This window comes from Eschrichtius robustus, chromosome 19 (genome assembly GCF_028021215.1).
Source record: "Eschrichtius robustus isolate mEscRob2 chromosome 19, mEscRob2.pri, whole genome shotgun sequence".
NCBI lineage: Eukaryota > Metazoa > Chordata > Mammalia > Artiodactyla > Eschrichtiidae > Eschrichtius > Eschrichtius robustus.
In genome coordinates, this window is record NC_090842.1 from 64021049 (window position 1) to 64037132 (window position 16084).

The 16084-nt window shown below is 53.3% G+C and overlaps 1 protein-coding gene across 1 annotated transcript in view; it reads right to left on the minus strand.

Annotated features, from left to right (window-relative positions):
* Positions 1-11809: 11809 nt before the first annotated feature.
* CTU1 (cytosolic thiouridylase subunit 1) overlaps positions 11810-16084 on the minus strand; it is a 31570-nt gene continuing 27295 nt past the window's right edge. Inside the window, 3 exon segments of the mRNA XM_068527240.1 lie at positions 11810-12679; positions 12682-13178; positions 15432-15976. Of these exon segments, the coding sequence (XP_068383341.1) occupies positions 12635-12679; positions 12682-13178; positions 15432-15939 (1050 nt within the window). The 5' untranslated portion in view covers positions 15940-15976 and the 3' untranslated portion in view covers positions 11810-12634.

The following is a 16084-nucleotide window of genomic DNA, read 5'->3' on the forward strand; positions in this document are numbered from 1 at the left end:
ATGGAGAACGAGCAGGAGATGAATATAGATGGGGAAGGGAGGCAGACAGCAAAAGACAGAACAGATGGGGGCAGGGCACAGGGACAGACATTCATGGAGAGGTGAGTGTGGCAAAGTGAGAGACAGAAACAGAAAAACAGAGGGGAGAAGGGGGAAGGCAGAATAGAAACAGGCACAGAGAAAGAGAAAAAAAGTGAAGAGAGAGAAAGGAGGCGGAGGTACCCCAACTCCAAACACACCCACACAGAATAATAGCAGTGATGATGAAAGGAGGCCAAGAGATGACAAATGAGGACGTGGTGATACAGGGAACAGTGCGGAGGAGATGCAGGACCAGGCAGAGGACAATGGGGAGATGGAGGGAGAGAGGGACACAGAGGAGACTGAGAAAGAGGAGACACAGCCGCAGAGGAAGAGAGAGAAAGGGGTGGGGGTGAGGAGCCGGCAGGAGACTGGAGGTGCTGGGGCACCTGGTGCTGGGTGGTCCTGTCTCCTAGGCTTTCTCACTTTGTGGTCCGGGAGCAAGGGCCCTGGCAGGGAGTGAGCGGGGGGCGGGGGGGAGGTCAGGGCAGGACTTGTGTCCGCCAACTCAGGCTCTGCAGAGAGGTCAGGGGAGAGTGGGATACAGGGACACAGAGAGATGGGGAGAGGGACCCGGAGAGAGCAGGAGACACAGAGTGATGAGGTGGGGATTGGTTCCAGGCAGACGGAGGAGGGCCTGGGTTTGGGGGACTCATCCTATCTTTGGGCAGGGCTCGCTGGCCTCAGCCCCTCCCCCAGCCTCTTAAACTCCCTAATGACTGCATCTGTCTCTGGGCTTGGGCAGCCCATCCGGACCACCACACAGCGACTCAGGAGGCCACATCTGTGCCCTCTCCCTCCCTCACCAACCCCGGGGTTTGCTCCCAAACCACTTTCCTCCGCTCTCCCCCTGGGCTGGTCTCCGCCCCTAGGGAGTCCCTCTGTGCCTATGCCCACCTAGCCCCCCCACCCCGTGCGTGTCTGTTTCCCGTGAACTGGCTCTGCTGAGGGACCTCGTTGCTTTGAACTGAAGGTCTTGGCTCAGGCCCTGGGAAACCAGAAGGGCGAGATGCACAAACAGAACCCCCTCTGACGGCGCGGGGCGGCACAGGCGGCTGCTCTGTGAGCGCTCAGTTCTGCATCTTGATGCCATTGTGGTTACACGGATCTACACTTGGGATAAAATTACACAGAAACACACGTGCACATACGTGCACAGGCAAAAAGATGCACGTAAACAACGAACACCGAATGAGACCTGTAGTCTGGTCAATAGCATGGTACCCTCGTCGATTTCCCGGCTCTGATTTTGGACTGCAGTTATCTGAGCTGTCACGACTGGGGGAAGCTGGGGGAAGGGTATTGGGACTCTGTACTCTCTGCGCAACTTCCTGTGAGTCTATCGTTATTTCAAACTAAAGAATTAACAACAAAACAAATTCCTGGTAAGCGCAAGCCCTGCCCCCCTCCATTTGAGCAGAAGTCTGTGATCTGGGGGACTCACGGGGACCCTCTGCTGAGCTAGAAGGCCTAGGTAAACCTGAGATCTCCCTCTTCCTGGAAAGAACACTCGGCTTAAGCAGAAGGCCTCGGCAAACCCCAGGGAGCGCAAGAAAAAAGTGCTGGGGATGCAACCGCGAATAGGGCTCAGTTAACTGCCGTATCCCCCCCATCCCAGCCCCTAGTTCCCTCAGGGTCGCTGCCAGGTTACTCATTCCCCTCCCGTCAGACTCCACTCTGGGCTGCCTTGCTCCCTACTCCACCCGCCACGGTATTGTTTGCCATGACAGGGGTCCTCAAAAAATATTTGATGACGAATGAATGAATGAACATATGGCCACAGTCCTCGCCTTCGAGAAACTCACGGTCTGGCAGGAAAGGCCTAAGAGGCAACAGGAAACTCAGTCTGGTGTGATGTGTGCTCTAATGGGGGTGGTAGGGGAGTGAGCGGCAGTGTTGAAGGGCCTGATGAAGCCTCAGGGGCGGGGAAAGTGTTTCCAGAAGGCGGGCTGTCTAAGCTGGGTACCGCGGCTCAATATTATAAAACAACCTAAATGGGAAAAGAACTTGAAAATACACGTGTATGTATAACTGGGTCACTTTGCTGTACACCTTAAACTAACACAACATTTTGTTGTTGTTGTTTGTTTGTTTGTTCGTTTTAAACATCTTTCTTGGAGTATAATTGCTTTACAATGGTGTGTTAGTTTCTGCTGTATAACAAAGTGAATCAGCTATACATATACATATATCCCCGTATCTCTTCCCTCTTGTGTCTCCCTCCTTCCCGCCCGCCCTATCCCACCCCTCTAGGTGGTCACAAAGCACCGAGCTGATCTCCCTGAGCTATGCGGCTGCTTCCCACTAGCTATCTATTTTACATTTGGTAGTGTATATACGTCCATGCCACTCTCTCACTTCGTCCCAGCTTACCCTTCCCCCTCCCCGTGTCCTCAAGTCCATTTTCTACGTCTGCGTCTTTATTCCCGTCCTGCCCCTAGGTTCTTCATGACCTTTTTTTTTTTTTTTTTTTTAGATTCCATATGTATGTGTTAGCATACGGTATTTGTTTTTCTCTTTCTGACTTACTTCACTCTGTATGACAGACTCTAGGTCCATCCACCTCACTACAAATAACTCAATTTCGTTTCCTTTTATGGCTGAGTAATATTCCATTGTATATATGTGCCACATCTTCTTTATCCATTCATCTGTTGATGGACACTTAGGTTGCTTCCATGTCCTGGCTACTGTAAATAGAGCTGCAATAAACATTGTAACACAACATTGTTAATCAACTATACTCCAATACAAAATTAAAAGTTAAAAAAAATGAATTTCCAGCTTTAAATTGTCAAAAAACAAAAACAAAAACGAAAACAAAACCCACACGTCTACTGAGGTCTTGGTTCAGCCAGGTACTGTGTTATGTTCTTCTTTCTGCTTTTTTTTAATGTTCAAAACTTTTTTAAAAATAAAATTTTTTATTGTGGTGAAGTATAATACATACATAACATAATAAATACATAAATATAATAAATACTTAACATAAAACTTACCATTTAAAACATTTTTTAAAATAAATTTTATTTATTTATTTATTTTTGGCTGCATTGGGTCTTCGTTGCTGTGCGCGGGCTTTTCTCTAGTTGCTGCGAGCGGGGGTTACTCTTCATTGCGGTGCGCGGGCTTCTCATTGCGGCGGCTTCTCTTGCTGCGGACCACAGGCTCTATGCGTGCGGGTTTCAGCAGTTGTGGCTCACGGGCTCTAGAGCGCAGGCTCAGTAGTTGTGGCTCACAGGCTTAGTTGCTCCGCGGCATGTGGGATCTTCCCGGACCAGGGCTCGAACCCGTGTCCCCTGCATTGGCAGGCAGATTCTTAATCACTGCGCCACCGGGGAAGTCCCTTAAAACATTTTTAAATGGCATGAAGTACATTCACTTGGTTGTGCAACCATCACCATCATCTGTCTCCAAAACCTTTTCATCTTCCCCAACTGCAACTCTGTCCCCATGAAACACAGGCTTCCCATCCTCCCTCCCCCAGGCCCTGGTGACCTTCATCCTACTTTCCGTCTCTATGAATTTCACTACTCTAGGTATTTCATATAAGTGCCATCATGTAGTAATTGTGTGATTATTTTTTGTGCGTCTGGCTTATTTCCCTGAGCATAATATCCTCAAGGTTCATGTCAGAATTTCCTTCCTTTTTTTTATACTTTGTTTTGCTGCGTCATGCGGCATGCAGAATCTTATTTTCTGGACCAGGGATCGAACCTGCACCCCCTACAGTGGAAGCGCAGATTCTTAACCACTGGACCACCAGGGAAGTCCCAAGAATTTCCTTCCTTTTTAAGGCTGGATCATACACCACTGTATGGACAGGCCACAATTTGTGTATCCAGGTAACTTCTTTATGTGGGTTAGCTCCTTTCATTCCTCCTTCCCTCCCTCCCTTCCCCTCTCCCTTTCTCCCTATCCCTCCTTCCATTCAACAAATATTTCTTGAGCACCTACTAGGTATCAGGCACGGTTCTAAGTGCTGAGGATACGGCAATAAACAAAATAGACGGAGATCCCTACCCTCCTGATGCTTCCATTGTGGAAGGAAAGGCAACCAAGCAAAAGAAAGTTAAATAAATACAATGTATACTATTGCAAGTTACGAGTGCTAAGAAGAATAAGAAAGCAGGGAAGAGGTCAGTGTCCAGGGAAGGGCTGACTGAGGGGATTTTTGAGCAAAGACCTGCAGATTGTCAGGGATACCGGGGGAAGAGTGTTCCAGACAGAGAGAGCAGCACGTGCAAAGGCCCTGAGGTGGAAGGAGGTCTGATGTGTCTGGCGACCAGTGAGGAGGCCAGTGTGGCTGGTGCAGCATGAGCCAGGGAAGAAAATAGAAGGAAATGAGGGCGGTGAGGTCGAGGAAAGCCCAGACTCCATGGGCTAGGGACTATCTTGGGCCCATTTTACAGTCTGAGAAACGGAGGCTGGGGGAAGGGGGAAGTGGCTTGTCCAAGGTCATCCAGCTGGTAAGCCCAGGAGGAAGCGTACAAACTCCTGGACTCTCTGAATCCTCGCTATGGTCTCCCGAGGTGATCTGAGCCTCAGTTCCATCGGAGCACTGGTTTGCGTGTCCAACACTGTTTTAACGCATTTTTCGTAAGTTAACTTACCGAACCCTTCCCACGGTCTGGTGAGAAAGGTACACTTATTATTCTCCATGTGCAGAAGGAGAAGTGGAGACGCCCATGCAAGGTTACACAAAGCTGCGTGGTGGCACCGTGATGTAAACCCCGGCGGAGAGCTCTTAACAACCTCAGGGATGCCCGAAAACAAAGGCATGGGTGGTGCACCTGCCCAGCCGAGTGGTGGGATTAGCCCCAGACAAAAGGAAAGACACCTCTTCCCTTGTTCAGAAAGGAAGAAGGAAAGGGTGGGGGAGTTTGCAGGTGGGGTGTGGGTCGGGTGGCCAGAAGTGGAGGGAGGGCTGGGCCAGGGAGACTAGGAGGCCCAGGCCAACTCATCTCAACGGGCACCTGGTTGGGGAGGTGAGGATGGCGAGCAGGTTCCCAGGTGAGGCTGGTGACCAGGAATTTAAAGAGGCGTCCTCTGAGCAGCCAGATGATTTTGCTTTGTTTCCTCCCGCAAAGGACAGCGGGAGGGGGTGTGGTAAAGGGGCGGAATGTAGGGGTAAAGGAGGTGCAGAAATAAGGGCCTTGGTGGAGGGAGGGCTGCACAAAGAGGGTCAGGGTGTCTTTGAGGTGGAAGAACAGGTATGGCAGAGCTCTGGAAGCATGGGAGGCTGTAGTCTGGGAGTGGGATGTGGGATTTTGTGGTTTTAGAGGTGGAGCTCTTCTGATGGAGGTAGGGGCCAGGGTGTACCTGGGGGACTGGGTGATGGGGGAGGTGGTCTCCGGCCACCTGGAGGCTGAGAGACTGTGAAGCCAGGGGGTCCTCTCTCCTGGGGGCTCCTGGGGGCTCCTGACTCCCTGTCAGCAAATGCCTGTCTCTATCTCCATTTATAATACAAATCTGGCAGGTTGTCAAGGACTTTCCATACATTATCACATGTAATCCTCACAAGAGCTTTATGAGGTTAGGGTTAGGGTTAGTACCGTGTTAGAGATAACGAAACCAGGTCTCAGGCAGAAGTCACTTGTGCAAATGGCATTAGCCAGGATTGGAACCTGGGTCATCTGGCTGTTAAATGCCATGCCATTCTGTCTCCAAATCTGTCTCCATGCCATCGAGGGTGGGGAGTTCTCTGCTGGATCCTCGTCTCCTGGAACAGCCCCAGCGGCTGAGAGTTCGTGCAAAGAATGTTTCTGGTATGTGCAAATGGACCCTCACCTTGGGAATTTCCTGGTGGTCCAGTGGTTAGGACTCTACCCTTCCACTGCAGGGGGCATGGGTTCGATCCCTGGTCAGGGAACTAAGATCCCGCAGGCTGCTAAAACAAAAAACAAAACAAAACAAAAAAACCAAACCAAAACAAACAAAAAACAAACGGACCCTCACCTTTGTCTTCTGTCTCCCATCAGCTCTTGGTTGGCAATTTCTCTAGTACCTCCTAAATGTCACGTCTTGCTTAATTCCCCCATTGGCCCTGTGTGGTACACACAATCACACCCATTCTACAGATGCGGAAACTGAGAGAAATGAGGTCAGTTGCCCAACAAGCAAGTGGTGGAGCTTGGATTGGAACCCCAGCCCATCTGACTCCATGCTCCTCTGCTGCTGATTTCACGTGTCTCTTTGATTACCCAGACTCTCTCTGGGTAATCTCTTAGATGGCTCTGAGTCAGCACCTGAATCTGCTACATGCCAGGCAGCTTCTGCATACACACCTGGGTGCCCCTGATGCCCCGTCAACAGCCAACGAACATCTCTGCCCCACCTCCCTCCATCTCCATCATCAATCACTTATTTCCCTTTGTTGGTGGTGACACCATCCTCTCCCCAGTTGCTTTCGTCAAAAGCTGGGAGTGGTCCTTGATCCCCTCCCTCACTCCCACTTCCTACTTTGGCACTTCCTGTCACCTTAGTGCCAAAATAGACACTGAATCCACCCACTTACTTCCTCTCACTCACCCTTGTCCAAGCTACCCTTACGTCTCACCTGGACAGGTGCAAGAGCATCCAAGCTAGTCTCCCTGCTTCCACATTCAACCCCATTCCCACCTCCCCCCACTCCTACCCCACACTAAGTTCATTCTCCACTTGGCAGCCAACATGTTCTTAAACTATAAAAGAGTATCATGTTAAACCCTGCTTAAAGCCCATCTATGATTTCCCACTGCAATTGTAATAAAACCTAAACACCTCCAAGGCACTCTGTGTCTGGCTTTATGTCCGCCTCTCCAGCCTCACCATTCCGTCATGCACTGTGCCTCAGACCCCCTGGACTTCCTTGACTTTCTTGACATGGTAGGTGCCTTCCCACCTCAGGGCCTGTCTTTGCTGTTCCCTCTGCCTGGGACACGCATCCCATCACTCTGCCCGTGATCACCTTCTCTAGAGTAGACATTCCCTTCTAGTTTCTATCTCAGCCCCTTGTTGGTTTCCTTTCTGTGCCTCATTTCAATCTATAATTGCTTTATGTGTTTGCTTCCTTTTTCATTGTTGTTGTTGTTTTTTCTCTATGGTATTTATCACCATCGGATGTCCCTCGTGTTTTATTTATCTCCTTTTCTGTGTAGTCTATCTCCCACAATTTGAGTGCCAACTCTGACAGGGCAGGGGGTTTTGCCTGCTTTCGTGGCTTCTGTTCCCTGGCACATAGTAGGTGCTCAGTAAACATTTATGGAATGAAGAAACATTTCTCTCACTCAGACTGAGGCTTCATGAGGGCAGGGACCTTGTCTAAAGTGCTCACTGCTGAATCCCTGGAGCCCACTCTGGTAGCTGGCATGTGCAGGGCCTCTATGAAAACAGGCTGAATGAGAGTGAGATTATTGAGAGCCTTCCTCTCCCCAGAATCTCTGCACCCCATGCCTCTACATCTTCAGACCTGACAGGAATCTCTAATTACCCAGCCCTGGGAGAGCACACACAGGGGGAAGATGGGGAAGCCCATCTTTCTGAGATCGGGTTCCAAATCCTTGCAGGAAAGAATGCTTCTGACTCCAGGGGATGGTACCTTAAGGCGTGGGGGATTCCTGCCTCACCAGTCCTGGTCCTTTCACAGACATTCGATAAGTATAAAGGACCCCTTGTGTTTAGGTAAGGGCTGCATTCACCAAGGCCCATGGGCTCCCAGACAGAGAGCCCATTGAGGGCAGGGACTGGGGCTGACCCAGCTCTGTTTCCCCAGTGCCCCGTGCAGGGCCTGGCTCCTGGGAGGTGCCAGCAAATGTTGGCTTCCTGAGTAAAGAGATGGTCCTTATCGCTGCTGTGCTCAAAAATCTCCTGACCTCCGCCTCAGCCAAAGCCCTGCTCCATGATGACTAGACTTCTTGCCTGGGCAACACCTGTGCCCCACCCTCCCTGTTTGCCACGACTTTCTCCCTCAGAAAGACTCTCCCGTGTTCACCACGGCCTGCCTAAGTGGCAAACATCTTTATTTTTGTTCAGCCTGTTTAGGAGAGGTTTCTCTTGTATTTGCAGTTTGGGGGGTTTAGGCAGGAGCTCTTAATACTTTCAAGGCACACCCTAGAGTTTAGTAGGATTTCCAGACTTCTTAAATAGCCCTCATCTCTGTTCCCACCATTCCCACCCGCTTATGGTTTTGGCTTCTCCCTGGCCTCCTGGCCTTGAAGTCCCCCTCCCCCATCCCCACCCCACAGTCTTCCTAGACACAGACCCAGAAGGCTCTTTCTGACACCCGGGGCGAGGCCTGTCCGCTCTAAACCCTTCCTGGTGCCCCATCACCCCAGGGGGAAATCTGCCTTGTGCAATGGCATTCTGACCCTCTTGGGGGTGGGGTGGGGAGACGCTGGCCGCCCTCACCAGCTCCTGCCCGGGCGTCCTACACCAGAGGCAGCCATTCCGCCCGGTTCACGGTGTGTCCTTCCCTGCAGGCCTTTCCACCTGCTGTTCTCTGGGCCGCAGGTGCACCCGTCCTCCTCCACCCTTTTCCCCGTGCTCATTCTTACTCATCTTCTGGGGCCTGGTTTAAACACTACCTCCTTCAGAAAGCGTTCTATGACGCCCCACGCTAAGTTAACCGCCCCACCTCTGGGCTCCCCTGTGCCCTTACGAACCCCCGCCGTGACACGTATCCCTTTGGGTCTTGATTTGCCAGTGTCGGTCCGTGCCGCCTCCCCCATCAGACAGAGAGCCCATTGAGGGCAGAGACTGGGGCTGACCCAGCTCTGTTTCCCCGGTGCCCCGTGCAGGGCCTGGCTCCTGGGAGGTGCCAGCAAATGTTGGCTTCCTGAATAAAGAGATGATCCTTTTCACCCCTCGGCTCCAAAATCTCTGTGGCTTCCGCCTCAAAATCACAGCTGTGCCCATGCAATCGGGCCCCTCTTACCTCTCTCCTCCACTTACCCGCTCCACCACTCCCCTGCCTCCCTTGGCCTTTGCCCACGCTGTTCCCACAGATCTGCAGAGCCCACTGCCTCACCTTGTGTGGGTCTCTGCTCAAATGTCATCTTCTCCTCGAGGTCTGCCCTATCCACCCTACTTAAATGTGTGGCATGCTTCCCATCCTCCGATTAATCAATTTATCACCATCTGACACACTACATAGTCTACTTATTTTCCTCCTTTTTTGGCCTCTCCCATGAGGGCAGGTTTTTGTTTTGTTCATTGTTGTCACAAATTGAGTGCTCAATAAATATTTGCAGAATGAATGAATGAATGTACACATGGATCTTGAGGTCATGGAAGGTTTCCAGCGTTCATAGGGGACCTTCAGGTTTCTGCCAGACTGTGTCTCTCGCCCTTGGAGGCTGGCTCAGGCCAGGGGGACCGGTGGGGAGGTGGGAGGAGAGAGCAAAGCTCTCCAACCAGGCAGCGGAAAGAAAGACTTTGCTCTTCGGTCAATGGCCATCCGATGCAAGGTGTGGTCACAGTGACCCCCTTGTGGTAGGAGCTGAGAACAGCGTTTTCCCCAGCTCCCACTTGAGGCCCTCTTGTCACATTTGCCACAGAACTGTGGTTGAATCTGAATAGAGACGGGTTGTAAGTGTAACATACATACCGGATTTTGAAAACTTAGTACCAAAAAAAGGTAAAATATCCTCAAGGTTTTAATTTATTTATTTTTGGCTGTGTTGGGTCTTCGTTGCTGGGCGCGGGCTGTCTCTGGTCTACTCTTCCTTGTGGTGCGCGGGCTTCTCATTGCTGTGGCTTCTTTTGTTGCGGAGCACCGGTTCTAGGCGCGTGGGCTTCAGTAGTTGTAGTTCAGAGGCTCTAGAGCGCGGGCTTCAGTAGTTGTGGCACACAGACTTAGTTGCTCCGCGGCATGTGGGATCTTCCCAGACCAGGGATAAAATCGTGTCCCCTGCATTGGCAGGCGGATTCTTAACCACTGAGCCACCAGGAAGTCCCATCCCCAAGGTTTTAAAATATTGATTACATGTTAAAATAGTAATATTTTGGATATAGTGGGTCAAATAAAATACATTATTAAATTTTCCCCTCCCCCTCCTTAAAAAATATGGCCACTTGTAATTTTGAAATTACACATATGGCTCGCATTATATTCCTATTGGATAGTGCTACTCTAAGCCACAACAGAAATCTAACCAACCACCCACCTCCTGGTGTGAAGGTGTGAAGGTGTGACGGGAGAAACTCGGTTACAGAAAAGTCCCTTGCCCAAAACCACAGGGTGAATCAGTGGCCGACCTGCAACAAGGGCCCAGGTCCTCTTGCTTCCAGCAGGCGGCATAGCAAAAAGGTTCAAGAGCCCTAGCTCCTTCACTGATTTGCTGCTGTGTGGCCTTGGGCAAGTCACTTCACCCCTCTGAGTCAAAAATTTACCCTTTGTAAAATTGGGGCTCAAAACGCAAGGAAGGAGTGTTCCGCAGTGCCTGGTGCGCTAGAATCATTCCAATTGACCGTGATCATCTTGCGCCCCCTAGAGCCCGTTCTCTCCACCGCAGCTGCAGGGATTTTTAGAAAACGGAGATGGGCTCCTGCCTCTGCGAGATGCTGCAGGACCAGCCCTGGCTACCACCTGATCTCAACTCTTGCTCTTCTCCTCCCTGCCCACTCTGCCCTGACCACACTTCCTTGCTGTTCCCTGGACTTACCAACTTTATTCCCACCTCTGGGCTTTTGCATCGGCAGTTCCCTCTGCCTGGAAAGCTCTCCCCCGAGATGGCTTTATGATTCACTCCTTTGCTTTATTCAGGTCTCGGCTCAAATGCCACCTCCTCAAAGAGGCCTTGCCCTGACCCCTGTGGACACTGGCTTTTGCTATCTCCCTCTCTCTTTATCCTGCTTTATTTATTTATTAAGGTAAAGCTATTTTAATTATTTATTTATGGCTGTGTTGGGTCTTCGTTTCTGTGTGAGGGCTTTCTCTAGTTGCGGCAAGCGGGGGCCACTCTTCATCGCGGTGCGCAGGCCTCTCACTATCGCGGCCTCTCTTGCTGCGGAGCACAGGCTCCAGACGCGCAGGCTCAGTAGTTGTGGCTCACGGGCCTAGTTGCTCCGCGGCATGTGGGATCTTCCCAGACCAGGGCTCGAACCCGTGTCCCCTGCATTGGCAGTCAGATTCTCAACCACTGCGCCACCAGGGAAGCCCTATTTTTATTTGTTGCATTAATCACTACCTGACATTATATTTTTATTGACTTATTGTCTGTTTCTCCCAGATTGTGAACCTCATGGGGGCAGGGGCTTTTGTCTTTTGCTCACTGCAGTATTCCCAGCACTTGGCACATGGGCCACAGATGAGGGGCTCAATAAACGTTTGTCGAATGAATAATTATCCTAATGCTCAATTAACTCACGGAGGAGGCGGGGCCTCTGGTCCCTGCCCTCCAGTCCAATCTAATAAGGAAAAGCGAGCCCCAAAGAGTGTGCATGGCTGGAGGACAGGACCCAGGGGCTGAGGTTTGGGAGAGTCCTAATGTCCTGGGCTGGGCAGGGTGGGAGGAGAGAATCAGGGATGCTTCCAGGAGGCCCCTGGAGGATGTGAGCCGGAAGATGGGAAAGGAAGGCACTCCTGACAAGGAACCAGCCCAGCACAGCTTGAAGTTGGGACTGAGGACACCAAGTCTCCCCAGGGGTCAGGCAGGAAGTTTCTGAGCCTCACACCTGTCTGGACCGGCAGGGAGGCAACCCTGCAACCCAGAGCCTCCCAGGGGGCCAAACTTTAATGTGAACAACGAAGTTGGACACCATTTATTGAGTGCTTTATCAAATATTCACAACAGTGCTTCGGTGGGAGGCTTTGATTCCATTCTCAGAGGAGGAAATGGAAGACCAGAGAGGTTAAGTCACTGACCCAGGTTCACCCAGCTCTGCCTCCAGAAATCTGAGCTCTGGGGAGCTGACCCAGTGGCTCCCCACCCATCACACAGAGATTCGGGTGGTGGTGGGCAGGGAGAGGGGGGGTAAGGACTAAATACACCGTCTTGAGGAGCCCCAGGCAGACCTGGGTGTGAGCCCCCAGTTGGGGCTCCAGCGAGGTGACCTCAGGCCAGTTATGGGGCCCAGGCTATAGCCAATGAGATCGTGGTGCGGATGAAATGAGACGACCCAGCGCCCGCCCTGTGTACAGCGCTCACACAAGCATCACGATTGCTGTAACTGACGTGCCCATCAAGTTACATGGTTTTGCTTATCCCACTGCAGGCAAACATGAAACATCAGGCACACAGTAGGCGCTCAAGAAGGGTTAGGACTATCTGAGTACGCCCAGAACCCCACAGAGGTACAGGCAAGGAGCCCCCTAATTCCCACTCGCTCAGGAATGGAAAGTTGTTTAGTTCTCTCCTCTCTGGGGCCCAGGAGTCCCCCAGACACCCAGGAGACCTCCGCAGCCCCGGGAGCCCAGAGCCCCAGCTTCTGCAGGATCACAGGTAAGGGGTTCCGACCCCTTCCCAACCTCACACCGAAGCCCGGCCTAAGGTAACTCGGGTTCCTTCACAGTGTCATTTACAGGCGGCCCCGCACTCCCACGTCGTCGGATCCCAGCGGAGAACCGGAGTCTCTAGAAGCCGGGGATGGGCTCCGAAGCCGGGGGTCCGGACGGCTGCGGCTCCCGCGGCGACCCGGCGGCCCCTCCTCGTCCAGCCCCCGGCGGCCCTTGCCGATGGCCAGGCGGGGCCGGCCGCGGTTCAGGCCGTCCAGGAGGGCGCAGGCCTGGCAGAGCGCGCGGCTGGCCAGCGCCCCGCAGCGGGAGCAGGCGCCGGGCGGCGGGGGCCGCGCGGCCGGGGCCAGCGCCAGGCGCTCGGCCGAGTGCACGAGGTCCAGCACCGCCGACGGCCGCGCCGCCTCCAGCAGCTTGAGCAGCTCGCGCGCGTGGCCGCGGAAGGCCTCGGGCGCGTACACGCACTCCTCGGAGAAGTAGTCCAGGCGGCGGAAGTGCGCGTACAGCACCACCTCCTTCTGCGAGGCCAGCTGCAGCGGGCGGCAGCGCGGCAGGGCGCCCCCCTCGCCCGGAGAGCCCAGGCCCCCGCCCCGCGCCAGCCGGCCCGCGTCGCCGCGCAGGAAGTTCATGAGCACCGTCTCCGCCATGTCGTCGGCGTTGTGTCCTGGGGGAGAGACGCGAGCCGGTGAGGAGGGGGCGCGGGGGCCGGCGGGTCCGCGGGAGGAGACGCCGCGGTACCGCGGGGCGGCCGGGGGGAGGCTGCGGGTGGACCCCGCGAGAAAGGAGAGGGGAACACACCAGGCTCCCGTGGAGCAACTTGGGGTGCCCTCATTTGCCCCCCACTTATTGCAAACCAGCCCCTTGCTAGGTGCCCTTTTCATGTAGTGAGTAAAAGTGCTTTATGCTACAACTATCATTTCAGTCTCAGTTGAAAGTGTACTTCAGGGAATTCCCTGACGGTCCAGTGGTTTGGACTCAGCGCTTGATGCGGAGGGCTGGGATTCAATCCCTGGTTGGGGAACTAAGATCCCACAAGCCACACAGCAAAAAAAAAAAAAAGGCATTTAATGGAGATTGGAAAGAGGATTGTTGTGGTAAGTAGAATTCTCCCCCACCCCCCAACCTGAAAATATGTTGGGTCACATGGCAAAAGAGATGAAGATTACTGACAGAATGCAGGTTGCTAATCAGCTGACCTTAAGATAGGGAGAGCAGTCTGGATTATCCAGGTGGGCCCCAGGGTAATGACAGGGGTCCTTAAAGTGAAAGAGTCAGGATGGGAGGTGTGGGGACAGAAGCAAGGTCAGATGATGCAAGGTGAGAAGGACTCAGCCCGCTGCTGCTGGCTTTGAAGCTGGAGGAAGGAGTCGAGGGATGAAGGTGGCCTCTAAAACCAGAAGAGGCAAGGAAATGGACTCTCCCATAGACTCTTCAGAAGGAATGCCAACCTTTCTTCACTGGTCTCAGCCCAGTGAGACCCTTGCTCAACTTCTGACCTCCAGAACTGCAAGCTAATAAATTTGTGTTGTTTTTAAGCCACTCAATTTGTGGTAATTTGTTATAGCAGCCGTAGAAAACTCATAGTTGTTGACACAAGTGCCTTTGACAACACAGACTGCAATGTTTTTGTGTTATCTTTGTTTAGAGAGACCAGGGAGAAAGTAAGGGAATATTTACACACCATAAAAAAATGCATTGATTCTCACAACCATCTTTTCTCACCTGGACCACCCCAGCTGCCTCCCTCCGAGGTCATCTCCTTTGCTCCGCCTTGCCCCTCCAACCCAGGCTGCTCACCCCTGCCACAGTGAACTTTTCAAAGTCAAACAGTCTTCATATCAGGACCACTGGTTTCCCCATTGCTCCAAGGAGCAGGTGTTGATGCCTCACCGCCACAAGGGCCTGTGGAGCCAAGCTCCGCCCACTGCTGGGCCTCACCTCCCAGGCTCTCTGGTCTTCCTGGGGCATCTCAAACGGGCCTCTGCTCAGATGGTTCCCTCTGCTTGGAACAACCTACCCCCCAACCCTCACTCCTCTTCACCTCCTCACCCTGAGCCCTCGGATCTCAAAACACCTCCCTGATCCCGTCTCTCCACATCATAAGGTCCTCTTTTTGCTCACATAGTCCGTGTAATTTTTTTCAGTAACATTTATGATCGTTTACCATTATATATTTGTGTTGTTCAAAGGTTCGGACTTATGTCTGTCTTGTGCATAGTCGTATTCTCGGCCCTAGTCCGATGATGATGATAATAGCATATATAATATATATGTGTAATACACATTATATATATTAATGACAGCTTGGATCTGGCATTTAGTAGAAACCCGGTAGTTTGTTGAAGGAATGGATGAAAGTGAGAGAATAAAAGAGAGTTATCGAAGAGATTCCAACAAGAAAAAGGCGTTAGGAGGCAGAGAGATGCTTTGCAGAGATAGAGAAGTATTCTGAAGAAAGACAGTTGGGGGCCATGAGACCAAGAGTGTTAGACAATTAAAAATAAATTAAGAATCAAAGACCTAAAAAAAAAAAAAAAAGAATCAAAGACCTAATTCCCAGAGACTAACTCCTACTCACTCACTTCTCCCATCTCCCACCCTTCTTGCCAATCTGTGTAGACCCAGATGGTGGCAAAGACACCAAAGTCTTTGTGATGCCCTGCCTAGCCCCAACCCTGACATAGCCCATCCTGTCTCCTGCCGCCCCCCTACCCCAGCATGAACCTTCTGTGGGCTCCAGCCCCATGCTGGAGCATGCGCACATCCCCTTTTCCTTGTTGGGTTCTGTCCCCTAGGATACACAGTCTCCATTACCGCCTCTGGGGCACGCGCCTCAGTCCCCTCGCAGTGTCCGCCCCTCGCCCGCGCATGCGCCCGTTCCTCCCACCGCGCCCCTCTGTGCCGCGCCTGCGCTCACCCGTCACGACGTGCGTGGCTCCCACGCGGCGCGCCCCTTCCTCTAGCGCCCGGCGGCGCAGCACCCCGCAGAAGGTGCAACAGGAGCGGCTGCGGCCGGAGCCGGCCGTGCTGCGGGCCACGGCGTCCATCGTCCAGCCCCCGAAGAGCTCTGCGTAGGCCACGACGGTGAGCGGGAGCTCCCAGCGCGCTGCCTGCCGCCGCACGGCCGCCAGCGCCGCGTCCCGGTAGCCGCCGATGCCCTCGTCCACGGCCACGAGGTGCAGCGAGATGGCGAGGCGCGGGGCCAGCTCGCGCAGCACGTGCGCCAGCACAGTGGAGTCCTTGCCGCCCGAGGCGCCCACGGCCACCACGGCGCCGGGCGGCAGCAGGCGGCCCGCCACCACCGTGTGCAGCACCTCGGCCTCGAAGGCGGCGCAGAAGCAGGTGCCGCACAGCGCCTGGCCCGAGCGCGGACGGCGGAGGGCGGCTCGCGCCTTGCGGCAGGAGGCGCACTGCGGGGCGGGCATCGCGGGCTCCTGGCGAGGCGGGAGGGGTCGGCTTCTCCTGGGTGGGTGGAGAGGGGAGGCGGGTTACACGTGGATTCCGGATTGCGGGAGTCCTTGCCTGCAGAGAGGCTGCTTGCGTAGTGTCTCTGCCAGGAATAGTGCAGGC